The sequence below is a fragment of the Mandrillus leucophaeus genome, unplaced genomic scaffold, assembly GCF_000951045.1.
Source record: "Mandrillus leucophaeus isolate KB7577 unplaced genomic scaffold, Mleu.le_1.0 Scaffold249, whole genome shotgun sequence".
Lineage (NCBI taxonomy): Eukaryota > Metazoa > Chordata > Mammalia > Primates > Cercopithecidae > Mandrillus > Mandrillus leucophaeus.
Genome location: NW_012102576.1, coordinates 2,834,409 through 2,855,533, shown reverse-complemented (window position 1 = coordinate 2,855,533; position 21,125 = coordinate 2,834,409). Strand labels below are relative to the sequence as shown.

Below are 21,125 nucleotides of genomic sequence, written 5' to 3'. Positions count from 1 at the left end.
GTCTCCGCAGATAGTTGAGAGTGGAGATGAGATTGCGTTGGATGAGGGTCAGCCTGGAATCCAGTGACTGATGTTCTTATAAGAACACGAGACACAGAGGCAAGGGAAGAAGGCTGTGGAAGAGGGAGGCAGAGATCAAGGTGATGCAGCCACAAGCCAAGGGCACCAGGATCTCACGGCACCCGAAGTTGGGAGAGGCCCGGAGCAGAGTCTCCCTGACAGCCGCAGAGAAGCCAGCCCCACCCACACCTGCATCCCGGAATTCCGGTCTCTAGGACTGTGAGAAAATGAATTTTGGTTGCGTAGAAGAGGTAATTTGCCATGGCAGCCCTGGGGGACTCACTTGGTGTACAGGCAGGAGGAAAGTGCCCGCTAGTCCTAATACAGAACAGCCACACCCGAGGTAAAGGGGCAGCCCCGTACCCAGAACAGCCCCCGCTGCCCCACGGTGACCATCAGTCCTTGTCACTGAATGGGTTCAGAACTCGGCAACCTCACCACCAGCTAAGGAAGCCCCATGGCCGGACGAGTTGCTGTCACCTAGGTGTGAACCCACACTCCACCCTCGGCCTGCAGCCCTCCCAGAAGGAAGGGTGACATCTGGGGTGCCAGGACCCTTGGCCTGTGGGGCAAATGCTGGGTGGAGCGGGCTGACTGAGGCAGGAAACGAGAGCAGCTGTCCAGAGAAGTAGGCCCCCAAAGCGGAGTCTTTACTAGCAGCCCAAGAGCTGGCTGCTGACAGTCACTGGACAATTCCCACTTCACTTTGAGCTGATAAATGGCAGGAAAGGTGCCCACCAGGAAGCCTGGGAACTCGGCAGGTGGTTATGAAGACAAGGCTCAGAGACCAGGTCACACTGGCTGGGGCTACTTGCTGACAGAAAGACGGGCCATGACATCCCTCCCTAAAACCCAGTCAGGGCGGACAACGGGATTCTACCTAATGCGTTGGGGACATCAGAGGGAAGTGTGCTCTTGTTTCTTAGGTGACATTCTTTTTTAATCTTAAAAATATCTGTTGCTACCATTTAACTGTGTGGCCCTAAGCAGCTTTCATTCCCACAGGTTCAACACGTTGTGAGCAAATAGCGCCTGTTACCGCAAAGGCCTGTGAGGTAGAAGAGCCTGGAGCCTTCCCCACAGGAGCATGTGTGTGGAGAGAGCAGGGAAGTTTGTAATCCTCCACCTCAAGAACTAGCTGACTTGACCTGGATCCAGCTTTTCAGGAGGTTCGAAACATGAATGAGAATCAAGTATGGAAACCCTTAGTGTTCCGGTCGCTCAAAGTCGAAGCGCAGCAGTGGGCGCCCACAGAGCCTGCTGGTAATAGAGATCCCAGTCTGGCAAACACCGAGGCCTCACTTTATCTCTTGTGTGGTGAATGCACACACCTCACATCTGTCTTACCGACCATAAACGCTCTCCTGAGAATCATGTTGACTCTGCTCACCGAGCCCAGGCCCAGCACAAAGACACACCATAAACACCTGTGGAGGGAGGGTGGCCAGCCCCAGCCCAGGGACTCCGGGGCTCCTCAGAAGACAGGGCCCTCCCCAGCCATGCCGGGAATGCTGGTGACAGCGGATCAGGAAATGGGGGCAGAAGCCCATGAAACCCTCTGAGTCAGATCACCAGGGCGGGTGCTCGCCCACCCCCAACGCCTGAGGGTGACATTTGACAGTTTACACACAGTCTCTGAGTGCCTGTTTTAGCCTAGGTTTGTAAAGGAGTCAAGAATTCATCTCTGAAAGCTGCCAGTAGAGAACCAAATGCTATTTCAAAGCAACTGCAGGGGTTAGTAATTGAGATTTTTTTTTTATCCCTCTATCTTGCTACTTCCCTAGTTCTGCGGCAGGCCTCTTGATTCAGCTTATAAATACTAAAACTGTTGCTGTAATAAGAAAAAACAAGAAACATTCCTTGAATATTTCAGAGCAAAATGCTTGTGAAAGCCCTTGGTTTCCCCACAGAAAATGTATTTAAAAGAAGAAGAGCCGTGAATCGGCAGCAGCTGCTCCCAGCACCTGTTCCCTGTTCCCATCATTGAAGTTCTCGTGGCATTTTCGAAAGAACTGAGCAGTTTTCCTAGAGAAGTACTCTGGGTTCTGGATTACACAGTTGACTGCACTCAACTGTTGGCTGAGACAAAGGGGCCTGAGAGGTGCATCCGTGCGCAGAGCTCCACACCCCGAAACCACTCAGGGCATGGACCACAGTGACGTGCCGCCTCCCTCCCAGCGCCCACTGAAGCGTCCTGCTCACTTCTCTGCACGGATGGCAGTGTGGGATCAGGGGACACGTGGCATCATCTGCCATTTTCACTTTGGTTTTTTGTTTGTTTTGTTTTTTGTTTTTCTGAGACAGTCTCGCTCTATCACTCAGGCTGGAGCGCAGTGGCACAATCTCAGCTCACTTCAACCTCTGCCTCCCAAGTTCAAGCAATTCTCCTGCCTCAGCCTCCTGAGTAGCTGGGATTGCAGGTGCACACCACCATTCCTGGCTATTTTTTAATTTAATTTAATTAATTAAATTTATTTATTTGAAATGGAGTCTCACTCTGTCACCCAGGCTGGAGGGCATGATCTCGGTTCACTGCAACCTCTGCCTCCCGGGTTCAAGCAATTCTTCTGCCTCAGCCTCCCAAGTAGCTGGGACTACAGGCGCATGCCACGACAGCTGGTTAATTTTTGTATTTTCAGTAGAAACGGGGTTTCACCATGTTGACCAGACTGGTCTCAAACACCTGACCTCTAAGTGATCTACCCACCTCGGCCTCCCAAAGTGCTGGGGGGATTACAGGCGTGAGCCACCACGCCCGGCCGCCATCTTCACTTTAGTAGAATGTCTGGACTAAGTCTTCAAGGCACAAGGGCATCAAGCTCTAATGAGCACACGGGGCCACCGCTGCAGATGGCCGGGGGGCAGGCGGAGGCCACCATACACCCTCCCTCTTCATCGGCTCACAGCCCCTCCTGCAGAGCTCTCGCTGCCATCACAAGCCGAGTGGCTTACAAGACACACATTCATCCCATCATGGTTCCGCAGGTCAGGAGCCTGACATTGGTCCCACTGGGGTAAAAACCAAGGCATCGGCAGGCTGGCTTCTTCCAGAGACTCCGAGAGAACCTCTTCATGCCTCTTCCCGTTTCTAGATGCCGCCGCATCCCTGGGCTCCTGGCCCCTTCCCTGTCTCTGAGCCACACTGCATCTCTAGCCTTGCTGACCCCCACCTATGCCGCTGCCAAACTCCTCGCTCTGTCCCCTGTACAGACCCTGTTCTTCCACTGGGCTCCCTGGGGAATCCAGGCTAATCCACATCTCAGGGCCTGAGGCTTAATCCACAAAGTGCTGTTAGCTCTGGAGTTGCAAGGCCAGGGGAAGCCATGCCCAGGGGCCTTTCTTCTGTCTTTCACACCATTGATCCAATTATTTTCAAATGATTTCCTAAATGGAATGACTTCCTATCAGCCCATGTCACTGGCTTCACCCCACTGTTACCAGGAGCTGGTTCTTACTGGGCTCTGGAGGCCAAGAAAGGGCTCCTTCCATCTGCCCATCAGCAGGTTGCTTGGCACGGTAGGGTGGGCGCCCCTGTGAGACACAGCTTGGGGGCACGAGGCAGCTGCAGGCCCTGGGCCCTGGCTTCGGGACGGGGAGGAGGGAGGATAAGGCAGACACGGAAAGGGTGGCTGCAGAGACTTCTTTGTCCAGAAGTAACCCGGGGCGAGGAAGTCCCCGTGGGTGAGGACCACGCATGCCCAGTTACCACTGATGTGTGGGAAAATGACAAATGGTGCAAGCCACGCAGGTCACACGCATGTCCTGTGCTAATTGTGGATTTTCATTTCCTCTGGAGACCAAAATGAGAAAGTAAAAGTGTACGCAGGAGTCAAACCCGCTTTCTAGAATGTGGTTAATTTCTAGAGGCAGCTGGGTTTCCTGTGGAGAAGACAGGTTTGCCCACGCGGCATGGAGAGGAGACGGCTGTGTGGGCTCCAGCCCCCAGGGAAGTAGGGCCTGGGGGTCACCGTGGGGAGGCTGCATTGGCCGCCGTGGCTCTGTGGAACCTGAAGAGTGTGGTCTCATGGCCACCTCCCCCTGCACCAGCTGTGTGGCCCAAGGTGATGCCTGTGTGCCTTGGTTTCCCGATGCGATGCGTAGAACGTAGCCAGCTGGAGGCGAGGGGGGCTGTTGGGTTCTTTGTGTGGAGCTCTCCAGAAGGCTGTTCGTGCTGTAGGCAAATTCCACAAGACCTAGAAGCCAGGACCCAAGGTGCTTTGATGCTGTAGGGAAGAACCTGGCTGAGATGCACCTGCAGCTGTTTGGAGCCGGTGACCTTGGGCTCAGCACACCCTCGCTGCTGGTGGACACAGTACCAGCGGTGCCCCTCACGAGCAGCTTCGAGGCCCTCGGGCAGCGGCGCGGGCACCGTCACTTCCTGCCAACCCCACATCCTCATTTCCCACGCTTCTCCTTCCACCTTCCATGATCACTGGGACCTACTGCAGGACACGCCTCAGAGGGACGGAGGGAAGCAGACCACCCTTCTCTTCAGAAAGCTCATGGCCCAGGGAGGGAACGCTGGCTGGGGACAATCACAAAGCCTCTCTGGTGCCCAGCCAGTGGCAGGGACCCTCGGAGCTGTGTGGGGAGAGGACGCCCCTGCCCTGGCCGCAGAGCGTTGGTTTAGAGGTGAGCTGGGGCAGGAGAAGGCACGGGAGCTGTGGGGCACCTTCTCAGGAGGGGCTCGCGCAGCTTCGCCTCCTCTCATCTTCCGTGTGCAGGGAAGGACCAGCTGAGTGACAGCTGGGAGCGAAACTGGTTGCCTCCCCTCAGGCTCTGGGCAACTGCGGCTTTGAGTCTCTCCCTCTGGAATCTTCTATCTGGGGTATAACAATGTTATGACACATGCCAGTTATTGACAGCGTAACATGAAAAGGCAATTTGTAAGGACCGGTCGATCTAATCAGGGCGAATCGCCAGTCTTCTGAGCCATCGCATTGAGTTCAGTTTCCAACGGATTGCTAAATATCTTCACACTGCGTGGATGTTGCCCAGCTCTGCCTCCCTTGCTGCGGGTGTCCCTGTGGATGCTGAGCTTCCACGGAGGGGCTGCTGCCCCCTCTGCCCCCCTAGCTCAGCTTGAGTGCCCCAGTGGGGAAGGCTGAGGGCCTGTGGAATAAGGGCTCCATCCCCTCCCCAAGGAATGAAGAGCAGCGAGGTTCCCGTCGCCGAGCCTCAGCGCTGTGCAAGCCGGCGATGGGCCGTGGACGCCAGGCCCCAGCCCAATGTGCTTCCTTTGGCCCCTCCTGAACTGGGGGGCCTTGCGCCCACTTTGCCAGGGCCCTGGCATCTGTCTCACTGGCCTTTCTCACCTGGCATTCCAGCGAGGAGAGCCCTGCAGTTTTAACTCCCTTTGAGAGGCAAGAACTTCTCAACCCACAAGAAGAGGCGACCAGGTCCTGGTGACTGTCGAATAAGCCCAGTCCAACTGGGAACAAGTCTTCTGGGCCCTAATTTCCCACATGGTGTTCTTGTCTGACAAAATCACAGCCTCCCACATTCAAGAATCTTCATTCATCTCTCTCTTTCAGCGAATGTTCCCTAAGCTCTCCCATCACTGAGCACTGCAGGCAACACCCCAGCTGCGTGCTACGACTTCGGTCTGATGGAAAGGACTCAGAACCTCGTGCAAGTGGGAGGCAAGCAGAGGTACAAAGGTATCTTCCGGAGCCAAGGTGGTAGGGTCTGTCACACGAGGGTCTGTCTCAGTGAGATCCCACTGTCTTCCAGGGTTTGACACCACAGCAGCAAGCCCCAGAGTGGCCCCACTACCTAAGATCCACGGGGGGGAAAGGGGGTGTCTCAGCACGGGTTTGTAACATTGTTCCCTTGAATAAGCCGAGGATGCAGAATTAGGAGCAAGCATTCCAAGGGGTGGTCAGCTGTGGCCTGCAAGGAGCACCTGACCTCCCATCTGCCTTCTGAACACAGCTGCCCCAGGTGAGGTGCGTGGAGCTCCACAGCTGTGATGAGCCATCACCATGGAGAACGGTGACTCACGATTGCTTCGGTTTAAATTGAATTAAGGTGAAGATGAATCAGGGCATAACTCTCTTCTTTCAGCCAGATGTCTTTCTGAACCAGTGTATTTATGGCTTAAAAAAGTCATGGGGGTTTTGGGCCCAGGGATCGGGCAGGAAGGAAAGGCAGTGAGGTGCAAGGAGGGGCGTGTTGGAAATTGTATCCAGAACTGCTGTGGCTTGCATTGAAGAAAGAAACTTTGTATTTCTGCTTCTATTTCTATGACAACACCAAGGAAGGTGTGTGGGGTGGGGAGCAGGTACACACAGGTCCTCCGTATTACCAGTGGTCCAGGATTGTACAATTCTGTTTATTCTACCCATCCCACACCCTGACCCTGACTCAAGTCCTGTGACCCCTTGGTGCCCTGAGTCCCTCCCCTGCCTGTTCCCAAGCAATCAGTCACCCTAAGACCCCGTTCTAGGTGTCTGCAGATGATGATGAGTTAATCAGATAAATAAGCCATGGGGTAGGTAGGGGTTGTGGTGCTGATTACTGGTCCCTCTGGCAAACCAGAAGGGAGCCACCTCCCCGCAGTCTCCACCCTGTCTCCAAGCTTCCCAGCAGAGCCCCACCTCCAGCAACTGGACCCAGCTTTAACCAGATGGAGGAGCAGCCTGATGTCCTGCCAGCCCCAGAGACAGATGTGGGCACAGGAAGGGGAGGCAGGGAGGAGAGGAAGCCAATAAAAAGCTGTTAGCATCCGTCAGGGTGACCCTTTGCAGAACCTGCGTCAGCCTGAGGACGCAGGGACAGGCTGTGTGGAGAAGCCGCTGGCCTTTGCTGCTTGAAAGCTGGGTCCCTGCAGCCTCCCCAGCCCAGGGCTCCCTTGGAGAAATTCTCACAGAAACCCTAAGCAACATGCCAGGAAAGCACAGATGCCATCCAGAAGCACGCTGAGGAAGAATCCACTCATGTGAACTTCTAGGTTGGTCACAGAGGGCAGATCCACGGCCAACTGCATGGCAGAGGCTTACCCACAGGCTCGGAACCTTGGTGAGCATCAACAGTGGGCACTGTGTTTCCCCAAGAGTGACCCAGGGCGCCTTCACGCCAGGCACAGCCTCTGCTCCTCGTTCCCAGGGCGCCTTCAGGCCAGGCGCAGCTTCTACTGCTCGTTTATTTCCACCACGCGAGCAACGTGCAGCACAGACGAGGCACTCAGTGAACATTTAAATGAATCTGTGGGACGCACCTAAAAGAAGTAGAAGTTTTCCAGAGAATAAGCGGGTAGAAGTTAGACCCCACAGAAAAGATAGGCAGGCAGGCATTTGTTAAGTCCATTTCATTTCACCTTAGGGTTTTCACATCAAATTATCCCTGTAATGAAGAGGCATTTTGTTACCCAAATTATCATGCTCTTCAAGAGGGAGTAGAAAGGAAAAAAAATATGAAAAGAGAGAAACAGTACAGACCTTACCTTCAAACTTACCACCCCCACCCCCCCCACACACACACGCATGCATACACACACACAGACGCACACGCACACACACGTGCATGCACACATGCGTGCACACACGCACACACACAGGCGCGCACACACACGCGCGCATGCACACACACAGAGTAAATGACATCAGGTATTTATCCAGTCTGCCATGAGACATCTGACTCCACCTTATAAACGAGGGAAGCTTGGGCCAGCACAGTGGATCACGCCTATAATCTCAGCACTTTGGGTGGTCAAGGTGGGAGGCTTACTTGAGCCCAGGAGTCTGAGGCATGGCAAAACCCCATCTCTCCAAAAAATACGAAAATTAGCTGGGCGCAGTGGTGGCATATGGCCATGGTTTCAGCTACTCAGGATGTTGAGGGGGGAGGATCCCTTGAGTCTAGGAGTTCAAGGCCGCAGTGAGCTGAGATAGTGCCACTGCACCCCAGCCTGAGCAAAAGGAGTAAGACCCTGTCTCAAAAAAAAGAGGTAAGCTCGGTGCTTGGTGTGTCAGAGATGGAAAGACAATTTACAGTCTTTATGTCTCATGTGACAAAGTGAAGATTCAACTTCCAGGGCTGCTCAGCAGAGCCAAGTCTGGAAAACAAGCTCTTGGGCATCTCATCACCAGCACGTTTTCCCTGGAGCCCAGGCTGTCACCACTGTATTCATAGTTCTACTCCAAGGGTCTTTCAGGGTGGAGGAGAGAGCTGTGGCCAAAGGCAGTAAGAGGCAGAAGCCCAATGCGGAAAAGCCAGATTTCAGCCTCAGGGAAGAGCCAGTCCCAGCTCCACTCTGGCCTCACCACCCCGGTGACATCCCAGGCCTCTGTGCAGAGATCGTGCTCAGGCCCAACACTCGCGCTGGTGAAAAGGCGGAGACATTCAGAACCCAGCAGATTCCAGGTTGCCTTCTCCACAAGGGTCAAGTTTGTGGAGGAGAAAGGGGAAGATTCTCCACCCACCAGGCGCCTCCTGGACTGTCAAGAACTAACAGAGACTAGATCACCCGAAATAGCAGATCAAACTGAAACAGCATACTTAGCTTTTGGAACGAACCATGAAGCAGGCGGGAGGACCGGAGATTGCAACATACTGACCTTCCGAGTTCTGTTTGGGTCAGTTTGTTAAAATTAGTTTGTCCTCCCTGGAGACACGGCCAACGCAGCCTTTTCTGTGGCAGGGGTCCAAACACAGTCTCTGCTGCTCTCCACGCACGGCAGTGGGAAGGCAGCCCTCCCCCTCCATCACTCCTGGGAGCTCATGTGCGGACAGGGTCCTCTGTAGCATCTTTAAATAGGAGGTGACTTTGTGCCGTTGGAGCCGGGGGCAGAGTCAACAGTGACCTGAACAGTTCGGACCAGGATGAGTTCCTTCTGCTGAAAGAGGATGTTAGGATGAGAAGCGCTTGGTGGGGCACGGTGGCTCATGCCTGTAATCCCAGCACTTTGGGAGGCCGAGACGGGTGGCTCACGAGGTCGGGAGATCGAGACCATCCTGGCTAACACGGTGAAAACCTGTCTCTACTAAAAATACAAAAAAAAAAAAAAAAATTGCCGGGCATGGTGATAGGTGCCTGTGGTCCCAGTTACTCGGGAGGCTGAGGCAGGAGAATGGTGTGAATCTGGGAGGCGGAGCTTGCAGTGAGCGGAGATCGCACCACTGCCCTCCAGCCTGGGTGACAGAGCGAGACTCTGTCTCAAAAAAGAAAAAAAGATGAGAAGTGCTTTTAGAGCACTTAGAGCATTTAGAGCAACGGGATGATTAATTTCATTTTCCATTTCGTTTCTCTGATCGGGCCTCATCTTAAATATTTGTATTTCTTTCTCTTCCTCACCTTCCTGCCACCAGTCACTGCCCAGTGACCTTGCTAGGTCAGGGCTAGAGTGTAATCATGACAAATAAACTGGGGGTTTCATGACATTTCTGACACCTGTTTGACTACAGAGACACTGAACTGTCCTCCGCCAGGTCCGTCCTGGGCACTGGAGCCTGCGTCTGAGGCCCCTGCCCCTGTCCTTGGCAGCAGCTCCAGGAATCCCCCACCTCCCTTCCCTCTCCTGTGTCAAAAGTATTGACTTTGAGGATCAGAAAGGGTCCTAACTGAGGCTTTTTCATTTTAACTAAAACTCTCAAATTTAGAGTGTTCTTCCCTTTTCAATATGCCTTTTTAATATTGATTTTTTTTTTTTTTAAGATGAAGTCTTGCTCTGTCCCCCAGGCTGGAGTGCAGTGACTCAATCACAGCTCACTGAAGCCTTGACCTCCTGGGCTCAAGCCGTCCTCCTGCCTCAGCCTCCTGAGTAGTTGGGACCGCAGGTGCCACCACCACACTCAGCTAATTCTTTTAAAATTTTTTTGTAGAGACAAGATCTCACTCTGTTGCTTACTGCATTTTTTTATTTCAAATGTTTATACCACATTTTTTGCTAAGCTTCTAAGAAAGAGCTGAAATTCACAAAATCAAATTCATACAAATTCTTGAAGAAACAACACTTGCCTTTCTGCAGGTGAGCAATTCCTGTTGTAAGCATCTGACACCAGACACCCTTCCCCGCTTCTTCCTTCCTTCCTCCCTCCCCCCACAGGTCAGGGTGGGACAGTGCAAGAGAGAAACATGGAGACACCACCAATCCCGTCACAAACACTGCTCAGGCCACTTCCATAAAAGTGTAAGAGGTTCTAGGCATCAGGCTAAAGTACTGCTGTTGAGATCCATGTGTCTACACCAGGTGCCACTTGAGGGTTTGGAAAGGCAGGCTGAGGGGCAGGAAGTAGCAGATTCTGATCCTGTTTCTGAAAAGTGATTTCATTTGTTGAATATCCCAGCACTGTTGTGAATTAAGAGTCACTAAAGCAATCAAGGTTCTTGTAAAATATTTAGGACCACAAAGCAGACATATTTTTCCTTATGGATCAATAATTTTTAAAGTTCAAATTAACTTAAAACATTAACACACTTTTCGTGAATAGTGCTTTGACCATGGGTTTAGACACCAAGGAAGCAGAGGAAGTTGGTGCGCAGGAAACAGCCTGGAAGACCCTTAGGTCTTCCAGGGCACATGTCTGCACCTCTTACCATGGAAGGTTGGCTCGGCTTCGAACAGTCGTATCCGAGGAAAATTCTAGCACTTCCTTGATAAACCACTGACATCCTTGAAGTTTCCTTCATGCCTTGATCCAACGAGAATCCCCCGTCCTGCAATTTTAGATTATTTCCTCTTACACTGACCTTATTTTCTTTGAGAATGTAATTAATGACATGAGTCTTGTCATTTTTCTTTTCTGTGCTTTAAAAAAACCAAGAGGTTCTGATGCTCACGTTGCAATATATTTTAAAACGCTGTTTCATTCTGGCTTCCTCGGGTACCTCACTCCGGATTCTATTAAAATCGTAATCTCTAGAAGATGGATTCAGCAAATGCCAGGCATGGAGCCATGAATGTTTTCATAAGAAACAAGAATAACAGAAAGAATGTGTGTTAGCCAGACGACACCCTGATGACACCTCCACCACCTCCCCAGCCCTTCCCAGCAGCAAAGTGATTTAGCTCAGATGGGCTTCTCCAAAATGGAAATAGTCACTTGTTTGAGCAAATAAATGTAATTAAAATTGTTCCGGAAAAATGCTAGTACTCTGCACTAATACATATCATCTTAAAAACTTAATTCTGAATTGTTTCCAATGACGTGTAAAGTTTCAAAGTACTCTCTGTTGTCTTATCCTTGTAGTGGAAGACACTACTTTCAACACAGACCTACTGTGTGCCTCCTGCCTGTGAGGCCTGGTGCTCACGGCGCCTGCCCTTGCATGCAAAATACCACTCTTCATCTTGATGTTTCTAGACATTCAGCCGTTCCTCAGGAAACCATTTACCTTCCCTCCGCCTTTTCTATAAAATGCATGGACTGAGGAATTACTAACTGCATAGCGCTTTGTTTGCTGAATACCAAGTAAACGCACTCTTACCATATACAGGGCTGTATCTAGGCGGCCAGTTATTAGAATAAAAACAAAATACTACCTTCACCCGCTCAGATAATCCCTGCGTTTGGCTTCATGGTATGGTTCCAAACTCCTAGTGACATTGTTAAAAGTGAACACGACATGGAACTTATTTCGTGATGAAATGTCCTGAGCGTGTGTCTGTGTGTTCTCAAATTATAGCTCACGTGGACAGAGAACGTTTTCTCGCTCCAGCACCAAGCGGGGATTGGGTTGCAGCGGTGAACAAAGGCCAACACGGCCCGCCCTCTTTGAGGCTGCAGTCTCCTGGGACACACGCCCACTAAACAAACAGCTCCACAAATTAATCATGCCACAGGGCGAGCGGCAAGGGCACCGTCACGTGCGGCAGGTAACCCAGGCGGGTCCTTGTCGTGGCGGAGGAAGGTCACACTGGAAGTCACCAGACGGAGGGTCACGCTCCAGGTTGCAGAGTGGGGGCGGGTGGAGGATCAGGCTGCCAGGGCGCTGGCTGGAGCCCAGCGGCAACGGACCCGTGGGAGAATAACCAAATGAGGCTCCAGGACAGGCAGGGGCCGCATGGTGCATGACCGGAGAAGCCAAGCCAAGGATTTGGAGCTACAAGCAGCCGGAAGCGTCGGCGGGCGCCAGCGGAGCACATGCGCAGAACTGCGCCCTGAAACGCGCCCTCCCCTGCAGACCCGGAGGAGGTGCTCCCAGCACCGCTGCGGACACTGCTGTTTCCTTCCAGGGACTTAGCAGAGTGGGTTGTCACCCACTCTGCATCAGAACCCCCGAGACGCTGGCACCGACGTCCCTGACCAGACTCCCATTCTCCACCCAGTTTGATTGGCTTAGTTTTGGTCTTCGAAGATTTCTCGTCTGCAACGTACCTCTGCAACCGCAGCAAGCCTCCCTAAGATGCATTCTGCTGTAGGTCACGTCATAGACACGGCGGTCCGCACACACCAGGAAACTGTGTTTGTGTGTGCGTGTATTCGCTGTATAATCCAGCTCAATGCTTTCGCTTATGGGACGTTTCAAACGTATACGAAAGAGGAAAGAACAGTAAAATGAGCGCCCCCGTGGGCCACTCCCAGCTGCAGCGACCCCCAGCAGTGCCCGTGGGACTCCCCCTGCCACTGTGCCCACGGTGGGTGGTGAGACTCTGGATCAATCCCAGACCTTACATTGTTTCATCCATAAATATTTCAGAATGTTTCTCTAAAAGAGAAGGTCTCTTTTAAAAATGAACAGTAATAACACATCACATCTGAAATATTTAGCAAGCATACTTTAAAATCATTCGGACATCCCAGTCAGTGCTTACATTTCTCCAGTTGGTTCATAAATGTTTTAAACTGCTTGAAACAGGAACCAGATCCAGACGCTGCGATGGATTGACATGTGTCTCTTTGAATCTATAGGTTACCCTTTTCCACTTTCTTGTTTTTTCCTTGCAATTTATTTGGCTACAGAGTTCCCTGGATTTGGCTACGCAGATCCGTGGGGCATCCAGGAAGGAGTTTTCAGTCCCCTGTGTTTCTGTAACTGGTAACTAGACTGAGAGCTGTCATCAGATTCAAGATTCAATGTTGGTAGCAAAACACTTCTTCTCTTCGCTGGTGTTGCTGGCCTCTGTATTTAATGTGCCCTTAATGCAAGGAGGAAAGGCACAGCAGAGTCCCGTCTGAGGGAGAGTGAACACCAGTCCCTCCATGGAGCTCCTGCTACGTAGGTCGCCCTCTGTCCATCCTGGGAACCGCTCAATGCTTTGAGGTATGCACAGGTTAAACATGCAATCGCTGCCATTTCCACTAGAAGGAACCAGGGCTTAGTGGGGGAAAAGCAGCCAATTCCAGGGCCGGAGTGGGGTCAGTCCACAAGGAGCCCGCGGGGTCCTGCTGAGCCGGAAGGCGGGACATGCTCAGAGACAGGGCCGCCCACCAACAGGAAGCAGAGGAGCCGCTTCCATGACTCCCACACCCAGTCCGAGGCCATGTTAGCGCCAAACGGTGACAAAATCATGACAACTGTCACCCACTGGGTACAAAATAACTCATGAGTCTACACTGACGTGAATGAACGAAGGAATGAAGGAATGAATTAGGAATGCTTATTCTTTCTGTGGAAAGAACTAATAAATGCATCAGGGAGATGGAATTAGAAAATCGCGGCTGCTTCATGAGCGTGCCTGCTCTTACCATCACCACCTCATGATGGCCAGCAGGCAGCTTCCTGATGGAGCAGAGGAATGGGTCGCTTCTCATGGATCCAGGGAAACCAAAGCCTTGAAAAGAGAAACACCAAGGCCACCTCTGCCGTCAGCCTCTCAGGCTGCAGGCGAGCGCAGGTCCACGCTAAGGCAAAGCCGAGTAACTAGGCGAGAAACACGAAGGCCACCTCTGCCCTCAGCCTCTCAGGCCGCAGGTGAGCGCAGGTCCACGCTAAGGCAAAGCCAAGTAACTACGCCTTCTGGTTGTCATTCATAAAATTTATTTTGGAAAAATATTTTAAAAAGGAATTTCTTCATTAACAAAACAGTAAAAAACTCAAATAACATTTGCACAATATTCCATAAATACATTTATATACAAAAAATATAGTCACATAGACCCGAAGTGCCTTTGTACATATTTACCAAAATTTAAATTATAAAAAATGAACATCACAAAATACTCAAGCTTTACAGATATCATGAAAAATATTTTTACAAATCCAAAAAATAACACACATCTTTTCCATCTAGAAAAAGCACATTTTCGTATCAAAAAGGACAATAAAGGCAGTGTTTGTGTTTCTAATTCAAGAAAAGACTGGCTCATAAGAATCCAAAATATACACTTCAGGCAGTGCATGCTTCTTATGCGTAATTCAGTTCACCCATTTAAATATATATTCTTTTAAGAGCAACTGTCCATAGTGCAACGGCGACGTCAGGGAAGGCAGAGCCGCAGGCGGCCGGGCCGTGGCAGGCTGTCGGCAGGCGTCGAGGACCTCAGGAGGAGAACCTGCTCGGTCTGAACTCAGTTTCTCAGCAGCAGTCCACGAGGCCTCCCTCCTCTTCAGCAGCATTCGTTGGGGCATATATCCTTGGAATTTTACTTATTTTAAGAGAAACAGGAATCTTGCCATCTCACTTCCATTTTACACCTGGAAGGGCCACAAGACAAATGGGAAGTTAGCCTGAGACGGATTCCCATGCTCCGGCTTCAGGTGCTCCCATGCTGAGGAGGAGCGAGCGGCCGCTGCCTGCACTGACCTCAGTTGCTATGACGCACTCATCCTTCTCCTCGGATATGACGTACACCGACTGGTACTTGGTGTCTTTTGAAGTTGAACAGCCCGAGTCTGGCCTTTTTCTTTCCGACGCTTCTCCACTAAAAGGAAAATAGAGAAAATCCACAATGAATGCATGAGAACATTTGGGAAGAGAAATGGACCAGTGCTTCCAGGAAGACACCCCCACGTACCCCCTCCTGATGCCCCGCCCACAGCACGCACCCCCTGAGTGTGGTCGGGGTCCCCTTCTCCTCTCCTGAGGAGCCCTGGGGCTGGCACTTGGTGTCACGCTTGCTGTGCGTGTCCCTGACGGTGGCGTCGTCACCCTTGAGGTCCTGCACGAGGTTATAGTCCACCGCGGGGTAGCGAGCCTTGAAGCCATTCTTGTCCGCACTGTGGTCCCCGTGGAAGTCCGCCTTCTTGTTGGTGTTCTTGATCTGCGTGGCCCCGATGACGCTGACTGAGATGTCCTTCTCACGCTGGCAGTTGGCCAGGTTGTTCATGGTCTCCGTCTCCCCCCGGCAAGGGTCGGCTGGGGGCCGGCGCTTCTGCAGCCTCAGCCGGACGCAGACCACCACGGCAGCACAGCCCAGCAGCAGCATGAGGACAAGGACGACCCCGGCGCACACGGCCACCCAGGGGAATGGCCCGCCCTGGCCCTCTAGCTTCTCAGTGAGGTCCACCACCGCCGGGCCTGGGGGCAGCTCGGGGAGCAGGAACTGGCAGTTGGGACCCCCGTAGCCCCGGGCGCACTCGCACACGTAGCGGTGGCCCCTCTCATGGCAGGTGGCCCCATTGTGGCAGGGTGCGTGCTCGCACCTGCTGACAGGGGCACTGCAGTTCCTGCCCGTGTAGCCGGGCGGGCAGGTGCAGGAGAAGTCATTCACGCCATCCCGGCAGGTGCCCCCGTTGGCGCATGGGGCGGACGCGCAGTCGTCCACGTTGTTGTCACAGTGCCTCCCCGAGAAGCCGGCCTGGCAGCGGCACAAGTAGGCATCGCCGAGGTCCACACACTTGGCGCCTGGAACACAGGGACATGAGCGTCACGTGTCTCCTCGTAGGTTTGTTCACCAAAAAGTCATTCTGAAGCATCTATCTGTCTGTCACTGTAGAAACCAGACAAACCAAAGACAGCCTGCGGCCTGAATGAGTCAACAGTGCAAGGTGACGTGGTCTAGGACCTCAAATACGAGAGGTGTCCAGGTCTAGCTCTACAAGTTAGAAACCACGTGGGCGCATCTGGACAGGCGCTGTGCAGAACCCTCCCCCCGGTGACTGCATTAGTCGCCACGACAGCCCGACAAGAGCATGTGCCACTCGACCCAGGTTTCAGATGGGGAAACTGAGGCTTAACAAGGGTGTCCTTGCTCACAGTTACACAGTGAGTGAGAGGAGCAGGCACTGACAACAGGGGAGGGAGGGAGGGAGAAAGGGAGGGAGGCAAAGGATGACCATTCCAGAATGCTCTGGCAGATCTGGGGCCCAGCTCTCCTTACTGTGTGTCTGCTTTGGGCAGCCAGCCCCTCACTGCTAGCAGGAGGCTCTCTGTCCTCACTCAGGGACACCCCTGACTATTGTGCTGGATGGCCACACAGCTGGGCCACTTTCCAAAGTTGGAGTGGCCGGGGCCTGTGGGCATCACTTACTGAACCCCAGGCGGCTGCAGGTGCCCTGAGCACCTCGTGGCCCTGAGCAAGTCATACACTGCTTGGTCTAGGTTTTCGCAGAGAACTTCGTAATAAATGCCTCAGCCTCTCTCACTCCCCAGGTCTTTCCAGACTCAGAGTTTCCATCGAGAATTCCTGGCGGTCTGGATAAAAGTGCTTCCTAAACTGGAGGTCACTCACAAATGCTCGTTTTAATGCCGTCTCAGTATTGACCACTCGCCCAAATCTCTGAGCAATCGCCAGTTGCCCCCTTACCATTAGAACAGGGTGAAGAACTGCAGTAGTCAATTTTCTTCTCACAGTTGAAGCCAGAGTAGCCCACAGGGCAGCGGCAGCTATACCCTCCATTGGGGCTGTCTGAGCACCGGCCCCCATTAAAGCAAGGGCCGTCCGCACAGGTCATAGCACTCAATTCACAGATTTTGCCATAGAAGCCAGGTGGGCAGGTACAGGAATAGCTGTTCTCGAGATCCTACATGATGGAGAGGTCAGAAAAGGCTTTCCAAAGTTGCTCCAAGGAGCCCACACACTCCATTCAACACCAGGGCACCCCAACTTCGGGGTAAGATGCCACGGAGCCTCCAACTCACCGTGCAGCTCCCTCCATTCTTGCAAGGGCTGGGGTCACACTCGTCGATCCCCAGCTCGCAGGTGGCACCTGTGTACCCAGGCCGGCAGGAGCAAGTGTAGCTCCCCTGGCCCGTGTTGGTGCAGGTGGCCCCATTCTTGCAGGGCTTATGGTGTGTGCAGTAGTTCAGGTCTGTGAGGGGTGGGGACAGGAAAAGTAGGAGATAGGAAGCTCGACGTCAAATGCAGGAAGACTTTATTTTTCCAGTGACCAAACAGCCAGGGAAGTCCAGGGCTGCTCTGGAGGGAGCAGGCCGCCTCAGGGAGAGAAGGCTTACCCTGGTTGCAGAAAAGGCCCCCCCAGCCTTCCTGGCAGTTGCACTGCCAGGGCTGCTGGCAGGTGCCATGGAGACAGCCTGGATAGCGGATGCACTCGTCACAGTACCGGCCCTGCCAGCCCACTCTGCACCTTGGAGAAAAGCAGAAGACTCAGATGGAGGCTGACTGTTGCTGACTTTGCAGTGGACATCCTCACCCTAGAAACTGTCCTCCCGCAGCGCCAGTGAGCCTCTGGTTCTCCAGGTCAGCGGAACACTGGGTCACCTTGGGAACTGTGGCCTGGCCTGGGCCCCACCAGAGGTTCTGGCTTCGTGGGTATTAGGGCAGCCCCAGTGTCAGCATCTCAAAAATCACTCCCTGAGTGATTCTGGGATGAGGCAACATTTGAGAACCATTGAACGATACTGTTGTCTCCTGGGCCAACTCTTTTTAAACTACTCTCTGTAAATTCTCATAGCCATGAAGGGGCGTAAATGAATGACAACTCCATGACCTCACATGCTGCCAAACATTTATTAAGTAGAAACACGAGAAAACAGCCCCCTGCTCAATCAATCTTACCGGAGTTTTTCGAATGATCACCTATAGGGCTGTTTTTACAAATATACCAGGTGTGAAAGGATAACAAGAAAAGGCAACACAACAAAACACCACCTTGTGCAGACTTACTTGCATTCCCCTGGCTTGTCACAAAATCCATGCTGCTCATCACATCCCGGCAGGCAGATCGCTATAAGCAAAGGAAAAACAGGGTCAAGCCCCACGCCAAGTACCTCCCAACAGGGCTGCTGCCCTTGGGGCCGGGACACAAGTTGCCGGCTTCAGTCAGCAAATCCCAGCTGAGTTAATCTCCCCAGGTTGTGGAGGACTGACCCCCCTGCCTAGTAGCCTGGGACTTGACTCAGCCCTGGGGATGAGCATTCTTCTTAACACAGTGGCTCAAGGACAAAAGGGCTCTCGGAAGCCCCCACCCCCACCCTATCCCCTTTTCTTCTAAGAGAGGGTCAGAAGTCTTCCCCCTCCTCCTCCCCCACTTCCCAATTCTATGCACAAAGCTCCACCTCTTAATATCCCAGAAAGTGTGTGTGCAGATAAGAGTGGACAGCTGGTATGCAGGGTGCCAGGGCAGGACAGCTGCTCCATTGTCTGTCCTCTACGGCAGCTGCCCCAGCGCAACAATGCCGGCCTCCCCCGCGCCCCCGGCCCCACCTCCTCACACACACCCCTCGCGTGTACACACACACACACACACACACACCCCTTCTGCCAATGGGAGCCGGCGGGTGTCCCTGCGCCTATCCCCGGAGAGATCTAATCTACGGCACGCGCGAGCTGGGGGCGGGGAGAGACTTCAGTGTTTGAAGAAAAAAGTCTAAGTTTCTGGCTACCCTGTGGTGAAGAAGAGGCAGGGAGGCAGGGTGGGAGGCAGCAGACTGGCCAGAGGCTCCCACCCACTGGCCAGAGGCAGGGGGTGGACAGTGGGCTTGAGGCTTGGAGCTGGCTCTTGCTGCCTGGTTATGAAACTCATTAACAAGCAGCTCCACAAGTTTTATTTTGTTTTGTTAAAAAAAAAACAAAAACAAAAACCAGAACCAGTTCAGGCCAAGGCAGAGCTTAGAAGGAACTCAGTGAGTTCTAGAGGGCATTTGGGAAGCTAAGTAACGAGGACATTAAGGCACTCAGTGAATGGGAAGACCCACCCTCAACCCCAGGCACTACCCAGCTCCTGCCAGAGGTTCTGGGCCTCACAGAGTGCCTCTCCAAGGTTGTCCAGTTCCAAGCAAGGAGAATGACAGTTCCCTGGAGTTTCTGGGCAGCTCCAGGTCCGACCCAATCCCCAGCTGTAGGGAAATCCCGTATCAATGGGCTGGGACGGCCAGGCGTGCAGATGAGGCCTCAGGAAGCTGGAGAGAGGGCTCTTGAGGTCCCCATGAACCAGAACCAGGAGCCAGCATGGCCCCCACCCTGCCCTAGTCACCTACCTGCCATTAAATTGACATATCAATACCTAATAATCAGGCAGGCAGAACCACCGTCACTATTGGGAAGACATTGCTTTTCCAGACAAGGCGCCGCCTGAGCATTCAAGCCAGATGGGGCTGTGCACCCCTCGCCCACACAGGCCTTGGAGACCCAGCCTCAGCAGCCCACAGGGGCGAAAGCCTGCCCTCTGGCCAGCATAGACAGTGCGCATCACAGGGAGTATCCGGAAAGGCGTTTGCTCCAGAGAGGTCAAGCACACCAGCTCCAGAGAGAAAATGGAACGTTTCCCAGTGTGATGCTGTCACAGCACAGGGAACTCTGGTTGAAAGCGTGCCCCTGACACACAAGCTCTCTCTGTGTTCCTCCCTTCCTTCCTCCTCTCCCTCTCTAATACACACACCCTGAGGGTAGCACTGGCTTTACTTCCTGACCCCTGGCCCTGTCTCTAAAAGCCTCCCTGATTAAGAAAGGCAGTTCCGATAGTGGATAAACACAGTCTTGGATGTTAAAATGTCTGCATTGACCCCAACTCCCAGACTCGCGAGCTGTGACTTATAGCCATCCACTTCTGTCCTCTGGGCCTCAGTTTCCCCACCAGAACATCTCTACAGTCCCAAGCTCCCCCAGGCTCAGGAAGCCCCATCCCTGCCCGCGGTCCGTGTTGGTGGACGAGTGAGCCGGCGGTGTCTTCCCAGAGACTCACGCTCTGTGCAGTAGGGCCCTTTCCAGCCAGGGTTGCACACTTTCTCCCCACGCTCCCCACAGGTGAAGTGGCCGAAGGCATCGTCCCGGGGGCGGCAGAAAACAGAGCAACCCTCTCCATAGTAGTGTTCGTCACACACGAAGCGGTAGGAGTACTTGAGATCCGTGCGGCCGCTGCTGTGCAGGTCCTGGGACCACTCCTCGCCCACGGTCAGGTGCCTCTGGGTGGCCAGGCGGCTGATGAGTCTTTCTGGGTTTTCTGTGGGGAGAAGATGTTCCTGGTTGGTTCTGACCGAGAACCTTGAGACTGGGGACAGAGCGGGGGGTGGACCGAGACATTCATTACAGGAAGGAGGCCCAAGTCGCGCCACCCTGAACTTTCTGGGGCTCGTGCAGAATGAAAGCTGTCTGGGTTTGGTTGCGGGATGGGTGGGCCAAGTCCAATGCTATTAACTGGGGGAAGCAGTTTTGGGGTTTGGGTTTTGTTTTTACCTGTTGCGAGGTCATCAGGAGAATCTGTGTGGAGAGCTTCAATAATCAGAGAGAAGGTGCCCTGGGAGAGAGGGGAGAGGACGTAAGACAACCCAGAAATGTAACGAAAAGAAACAGGGAAAAAGCAAAGTCATTCATAACAACCAGGTCAGCAACAGAGGCCTGAAGGCTGCAGGTCTGGGGCAGCGTGTCTGGAGAGGGTCTCCACGCATCTCCTGCCTGCTCTCACCTTCCCTAAGGAAATGGAAGAACTTTTTAAAGAGTGGTTTCCTGACGTGTGTTTTCAGACTATACTACAGGATATTACGTTGTTTTTTTTAATTAGAGAGAGAGAGAATGCAGGCAGGATAGGGTGGAAGAGGCCCGAGGGCCGTTGTCATTTTTCTCGGGGGATGGGCACGTTCCGGGTGGGAGCGGTCTCGCTCCGCGGGTAATTGCGCCACCAACGCGTCTAGGAGTCGGGAAACCAGAACCTTCCCCACGTGAAGGGGCGCCTCTGACTGGGGACCTGGCACAGAGGCCGGATACGGAAACCTCCCGGGCGCACTCGGCCTCTCCTCTTCGCCCCAGCGTGGTCCCCTCCTGCAGCCCGCGGGGCCCCGGGGCGA

The 21,125-nt window shown here is 53.2% G+C and overlaps 1 protein-coding gene across 1 annotated transcript in view; it reads right to left on the bottom strand.

Annotated features, from left to right (window-relative positions):
- Positions 1–13,958: 13,958 nt before the first annotated feature.
- The window catches only part of DLL1 (delta-like 1 (Drosophila)), a 13,027-nt gene continuing 5,860 nt past the window's right edge, over positions 13,959–21,125 (bottom strand). The window contains exons 7-15 of the mRNA XM_011983409.1: positions 20,518–20,578; positions 20,027–20,284; positions 18,010–18,070; positions 17,340–17,470; positions 17,025–17,194; positions 16,690–16,906; positions 14,990–15,788; positions 14,748–14,865; positions 13,959–14,638 (exon numbers count right to left, since the gene is read on the bottom strand). Of these exons, the coding sequence (XP_011838799.1) occupies positions 14,633–14,638; positions 14,748–14,865; positions 14,990–15,788; positions 16,690–16,906; positions 17,025–17,194; positions 17,340–17,470; positions 18,010–18,070; positions 20,027–20,284; positions 20,518–20,578 (1,821 nt within the window). The 3' untranslated portion in view covers positions 13,959–14,632. The remainder of the gene's footprint in view (positions 14,639–14,747; positions 14,866–14,989; positions 15,789–16,689; positions 16,907–17,024; positions 17,195–17,339; positions 17,471–18,009; positions 18,071–20,026; positions 20,285–20,517; positions 20,579–21,125) is intronic.